The 6,992-nt window shown below is 36.6% G+C and overlaps 1 protein-coding gene across 1 annotated transcript in view; it reads left to right on the top strand.

The window, feature by feature from the left end:
* LOC144233307 (fibrous sheath-interacting protein 2-like) overlaps nucleotides 1-6,992 on the top strand; it is an 80,451-nt gene that overhangs the window by 62,308 nt on the left and 11,151 nt on the right. Inside the window, 4 exon segments of the mRNA XM_077766152.1 lie at nucleotides 1-1,513; nucleotides 4,129-4,626; nucleotides 5,649-5,749; nucleotides 6,836-6,882. The exon segment at nucleotides 1-1,513 is cut by the window's left edge and continues 20 nt beyond it. Coding sequence (XP_077622278.1) covers nucleotides 1-1,513; nucleotides 4,129-4,626; nucleotides 5,649-5,749; nucleotides 6,836-6,882 — 2,159 coding nt within the window.

Here is a 6,992-nt window from a genome sequence, read left to right as displayed (position 1 = left end):
TTTCCGCAGTGGTTGCAAAATCCTTTCAGAAACCATAGTTAATTTAGTTGTACAGGAAGTGGCTGGCAACCAGTTGCAGAACTATTTTTCTGGAGAACTAACACCACATCAATGTATAGAAGTTGACAATGTTGTTGAAAATATCCTTAAAAATGTTATCCAAACCACTGAAGTTCCCCAGCCTCAGCCATCATGGGCTTACAAACTGCCTTTTAACATAATAGAAGAGATTGCTGTAAATTTTTTGTCAAAGCTTTTATCTATGTTTCCAAAAGCAGATAAGAAACAAAACAATTCTCTAAATGCTGAAATGCAATCCATAATCTCAAAAATCTTAAATTCATTCCAAGAATATCTCTCTAAAAGTCAAATTATTGTAGTGCCACAGGCCAAAGAATCACCCACTGTATCTTTAGCAGACAGTACAACTATTGAAAAGGTAGCTAATTCTGTCTATAACAGTGTTTTAAGGTGCTCTGGTTCCCATATTTCAGTGTATAAAGATTTAAGAGGTAAGAGCAATGTTCTAGCTGATATAATAGGATTTTTAATGGTGAAGGAAATTTCCAATTCAGAATTTCATCCTCAAGTAGAAGAAGAAACATCGAGTTCAGAGTTAGTTCTGGAAGCTGTCAAAATTATGGAAAAAGTGGTTAAGATCATTGATGACCTCAAGTTAAAGAAAAAGCCTTCAACCAAAAAAGATACTGTGGTAGATGCCAGGTTTTTAGAGGAAACTTTGGCCTTGTTCTTGGCTAAACTAATAAATTTGCCAAGTGCCTCAAGCAAAAATGCTAAAAAATTATCAAACTCTGAGGTAAATAAAATTGCATCTTACTTGACAAAATCTGTGACAGCTGAAATTTCCAAAAATAACATTAGTGTTGTAGCTACTAACCCTGAAGAAACCTTTTTAAATCCAGAAAGTATAGAAATTATTTCTCAGATGGTCAATTCCATTTATAATCATGTACTACAACAATCTGGAACGCATGAACAACTTTATTATGACATGAAAGGTAAAAACAGTGCCTTCTTTAAAGAGGTAGCTTCTTTAATCATCAGTAAAGTTTCCAACTGTCCATTAGAAATAATTAGCCCACAAGATTCACAGGCTGATCTCTTTGGCGATTTGGATGTTGGTCGAATTGTTGAAAAGGTGCATGAGCATGCTGTTAAAAGAGGGCCTGAGTTAGATCAAAAAGAATTAAATGAAGATTTAAGCAAAGAGGAACTTCCAATTAAAATAATTCCTCACTGTGGGAAACAACCAATCAATATAGACCCAGACATTGTTGCAGAACACCTAGGAGTCATTTCTATAAAAACACAATCTCTTGAGAGACTGCAGATGGAGTGTTTAACTAGAACTGGACATAGCATCGAAGCACTGAGAAGAGTGGCAATAAGTGGAAGGAGTCATTCAGTGAACACACCTGATGCAGGAAAGGGAAAGAAAGAAAGACGTGTCTCATTGGATGAGGGGGGAAGACTGAATATAAAGCCATTAGAGGTAAGTGCTAAACACAATGGTGAAAAGAAATGAGTAGTTACTAAGACCTGATTGTCTTGTGATTTCCTTCCTCAGGTAGGTCTATGGGAATGCATTTGTAAAATATGGTCTATTTTATCTTGCCCAACCCAGTAGAATGGGACACTAATTCATCCAATTCTCTGCTTTCCTGGGACTTACCCCATCAGATGTGTGGCTCGGTGTAAAGGTGGCAGGCTATTTTCCATTAGCCAGTCAGACTAAACTGCCATTTCTTGAAGAATGGGAATATGAGGAAATACCCTTAACGGTAAACAGGACTGACTGGAATTGTAGTCCTCATTTGACAACTCGGAAGAAATGTGACTTTTATAATTCCCACAATTCTTTTTTATGGATGTGCATTATCATAGTACTGTATGGGTCCAAAAGGGCTGGTTAGAATAACAGGTAAACCTGTTAAAGATTGAAATCCTCAAACTTAAGGCTTCACAATAGTATTGTTTTTACTTAGCAACATTCATCAACATACATCAGGCTGCAAGCTCTCTAAAGTTCATTTGTTTCTCATTTCATGTTCATTACATAACATTTTCCCAGTTCCCTATATTCTTACATACTCAGGAGGTACCCAGTTTCTTTCCTATTCTGTCCTTGTTGTAGACAGAGTTGTCTTCATGCTTCTGCTTTTATGAACTAGTTTTTCTGAAGTCTTATATTTGGGCTCTGAATATACTTAAAAGGGGCTTGAAATGCCAAAACACTGTCCTTGGTACAATATAACTATTGAAAAAGTAGTTCTGTTTACAGATCTTAGGGCAGTAGGGTATAGGGACTGTCTTTCAAGATGGAGTTACACTGATCCAGCCCCACGTTCGCATGTAATGAATACCAAAGCCCTCTGTATAAATGAGTCTCTTGCAAGGATAATGGTGTGCACTCACACTCGGGATGTAGCCTGTGATTTACAAACTGCGCAAAGTCCTATAGAACCAGCCTGCCTGGAGCATAAGCCTGGGAGCAGGTTTTCCTAAGCATTATTTTCCAACCCACTGAACTAAGTCTCAGAACTGGTGAAAACATTATGGGTACTTTTTTTTGTTTGTTTCAAATACTGAGATTGTCATAGACACTGATGGAGTCACCTTGGTCCTTAGTTTCTTGGACCTAATGAAGGTCCTTTCCAGTTCTAAAATGTCCTTTTCTCTCTGGGTTCTCAAAATTACATTGGCATTTACTTAGTAACCTTCATGTATATATAAGTAATTCCTTGGGTACAAGATCTATGTGTCTAAACTAAAGAACATTACCCCCAAGTCATTACATCTTAATCATCTGCAGAAATATCTGTCTTGGCTACCTGCTTTCTTCTTTTACATCCTTTATCATACTTTAACTATCTCTTTAGTCCCACAGAAAGCTGGAAGAGATTAGCTAATCAAATCAACTATGCTGCTACTCTTAAGGGAAGCAAAAGCTGTCTCAAGGAAAGCAAACAGTCATAGATAGCTCAGTTAAGACAGATACTCTGCAGCTATCTGTATAGCAGTGCTGTCCATCCCCAACATGGAGATGGAGGTTTCATAAAGAATAGTACATCAGTTTGAGGAACCCAGACAACTCCCAGGCTAGTCCTCAGTCAGGAATCCATAAGCAGTGCTTCATTTGCTATTTTGAGGTACCAAAACTTTCCAACACATCAGACACATGTCTATCAAAGACTCATACAGTGATATATTCCAGAGCCATATAGAAGACTTGAGTTTTTGAACCACTATTTCCTTCCACCAGCACAGATCATCAAAATTGATGGTGTTTCAGTTTCTTAACAGTTCTTTTGTTTTGTTTTGCACTATAAGGCACCATTTCTCTGAAAATCTGGTGTGCAGTGTTACAGAGATCTAAGATTGATCATTCAAATTGATTTAAAGGTTCTGTGGCATCATCAAAGGCTACAGAATGGGAAAAGTCATTTATTTAATTATAACTGTCTTTTCCTTGATCTGTCTTTACCATTGCAAAATGGAAAATGACACTTGACTAGGGAGGTGAGGAGAGATGAACATTTACTCTTTGAAGCTCCCTACATCTTCAAGGATTAGAATGTAGAGAGGTGACAAGTAAACATTCAAAGCTCTTCACAATCATTTTTTAGAATCCAGGTCAGCCAATATCTTCCTTTTTTATCATGAAAATGTCTATATTTAAATTGCTCTATGATTGGCTCCCTCACTAAGAAGCTTAGAAAAACATGTTAAATGTCTAAATGTTACAGAACTTTCCAGGTAAATGATGAAAACAGAATGTAATTAGAGTATTTGTGCATTTTGCATTTCTTGGCACGTAAAAAGTAAAATGTGAAGCAAAAGAAAAAACTTACTTAGTCTCCCTTCTTTGGACCAGATGACACTTCTTGAATGCAAAACAAAAAGATTATTGAATGAACAAATATTGCTTATGATTTTTTATTTATTTCTTTTTTAAATATACCACTACTATACCAGTAAATGGCATTTGAGGATAATTTTACTAAACTGAAACTGACAACTATATGAAAATTGCTTTATAACTATAGAACCACAAGAAAAAATGACCGAGGCTATTGTTTTTAATATTAATTGTATCTTTAATTCCAGACTGCTAGTAGGAATTCATTTCAGAATTTAATAAAGCCTGACATCACCAAAGTGGAGCTTTTAAAAGATGTCCACGGCAAAAAAGATCTTATCATTCGTTTGGTAACTCATGATATTGATCCAAGAGTTTCAGAAAATAAAGTAGAAGAGAGCTTAACTTCTGATGAAGACGAAGTTGTTTTACAGGAGGTTGTGAAAGAACAACTTCCAGAAAATCCATTTGAAGATCAAGTAAAAGAAGACATGAAGCCCATTACAAGCACAGTGGCTTTTACCAAACCACTGATGAACAAGAGAAATCTGAAAAAATTTTTGTCACTAGGAAAATGTTGTCATCCCAAATCCACTGCAACTACAACAAATACTGAAGCATCACCAACTCAACAGATAGAATCTGAGGAGACACAACAAAGAACTGTTTCTAAGCCTGTTGTGACTACATCCAAATCCTCAACTGGCACAGATTCTTCCTTTTGGGAAAGAAAGACACAACTAAGTGTAAGTGACAAATGTGACTATCAATAAACAGGTTTCTTCAGAAAAGGCACAGAGTTTCACAAACTTAGTCCAAATAATTTACATTGGGTAGGAAGAAAAGGTCATAAACTGGATCCAGGCAGTGTCTCCCAACTTTGATGATATTTACAATGAAAGGGAAATGATTAACAGATAAAGCCAGAAGCCTCAATTGAAGAAAAATAGATCATAGAAAGAGTCCTGGGTTAGTTAGAAGGACAAGAAAAACAGAAAATGGAAACCAGTTAGGAGAAATGCAATCTAATTATTTAAAATCATTGATTTAATTATTTTTTGTACTCAGACCTATAAATAGTCACTGGAAGTTCTGTTTGCAGAAACTCCATGCCAATGGGCAAGATCAGAAGACGGGCTGGAGGAGAGTAAAAAGATTCATGCAAATTCAGCCTATCTGGGTTTGAATTCTGGCTTTGCCACTTAGTAGCCATGTGATCTTGGGGCAAGTTACTTAACTTTTTTTCTCAAAAATTATTTATCCAACTTGTTGAAATGTAGCAAGTTAGTCAAAGTATGTTGAATCTTCCTCAACCCATAAGCCCCACTATGACTTTGACACACAGCGCCTGTCCCTGGTTCTGTATCCTTCTACTGAAGGTCTGTGTTAGCTCTACCAAAAAATTGTACCATACATGTGTTTGGAGAATACACATAATTTAGGATTTCCTAGTGAGACAATCTCCTGTATATCCATTTACAATGATTTCCAGGTTAACCCAGAAATCGCAGTGAACCAGAGAAAAGAAAACACAGAAGTACAACTGTGGCCAATTCAGAGAGCTCACCATGTACAAGAGCCTCAACACAAACTCAGATCTATTTATTAGGATCTATTTATTAAATGGAAGCCATGTGAGATTTCAGGAGCAAACACAGTATGCCTGGTCAGAAATGCTGGCTACATAGATAACTAAGGAGTCTTATAGTATATTTTACTTGATTTATTATAAAATCTTTTTGTAATTACCTGACTTGTACTTTTCCAGGGAGAAGAAATGAAATCTAGTACTGAACCGGTACATTACTTCTTACATAGAATTATGAGTTCATCCTCATACAATGAAGAGGACCTGCCTTCATTTTCTAGGTACAGTTAATTAAAGCAATACAAGTTGGCTAAGAAAATAGAAATCCAAAATGAAAATTATGTTGGTGAGAAGCATGGACCCCTCGAGTAAACCTGTGAGGAAGCCAGTGTCTCACCCCTCAAACTCCCCTCAACTCCTTCCCCTTGTTCCCCTCTGTGGTCACTGCCTAGGCCTCCCCTTTCTATTTTCTCTCTCATTCCTATTTATCTGGTCTCTACTTGCTTCTTTCTACTATAGTAGCCTGGTTAGTATAGTTAGATTAAATCTTAAATGTGTCAGAATCTGGAACCTAAGAGGCCGTGGGTCAATAATAGTTCCTGCACTAATGGCCCACTGAAAGGGCTTCCTACTTAGTTTCCCTATGTACGTAAATGCTCAACAGTGAGGCACTATCACAGGGATCCCAAAAATGGAGGGGTTATGTAAGTTGGAGCATTCTGGGAAGAATTCTTAAAACAAGTGGAGTTTGGGTTGGGCCTTAAAGGATGGATGAGATTTAGATAAGTCCATCCAAGTTGGGGAAGACTGTGAGAGAAAGACTAGACTATGCACTATTTATAGGAGATGCTGTAGACTTGAAGTCTGGTTAACACTTTTTCTAGAATAGCCCAAACATGCCTAAAATTGTTCTTATGTTTACAAGAATATTCACAAACTGGGAAGAGAAACACTTTGCATCATGGGATAAATAGGGTATAAGGAGAAAAGTCTACCTGATGGCAACTATATTCTTTTCCACCTCACACTATGAAATTAAGGTTTCTTTTTGACCTGATGCTATTTTAGGACACCTACCCCTGGCCCACCATTGACCCTCTCTCCCCTCATGACAGTTGTAACATACATAAGTAGTAATGCAGGCAACTGTCAATTATTTGTGTCACTGGAGAAGAAAAGAAGGCACATATAAAACCAAACAAAAGTCAATGTAGCAATCATTTTCACTTGATTTGAGAATTCAGAGATATACCATTCTAGATTTACTTCTATATGAATAATGATTTTGATAGATTGTTCTTTTACTTAACCAGTATTCCTTCATATATTACATACATAGAAAATGAAATGTCTTTATCTTTTTTTAGTGGTGATGATGATCGTCCCTCAGATCCAAGTGCCATAGTGTCAGAAGGTTGGATTGATTTTTTTCTTAATTTAGATACTCTTTAAAAAGACTTTGCTCTGCATTGATAAATTTCCTGTTGTTAAACATGAAGTTAATGTTGGGCTTTCTAGTAGGTT

Source organism: Crocuta crocuta, unplaced genomic scaffold (assembly GCF_008692635.1).
Source record: "Crocuta crocuta isolate KB4526 unplaced genomic scaffold, BGI_CrCroc_1.0 scaffold1133, whole genome shotgun sequence".
Classification (NCBI taxonomy): Eukaryota; Metazoa; Chordata; class Mammalia; order Carnivora; family Hyaenidae; genus Crocuta; species Crocuta crocuta.
This window is presented reverse-complemented; position numbering and strand designations above follow the sequence as displayed.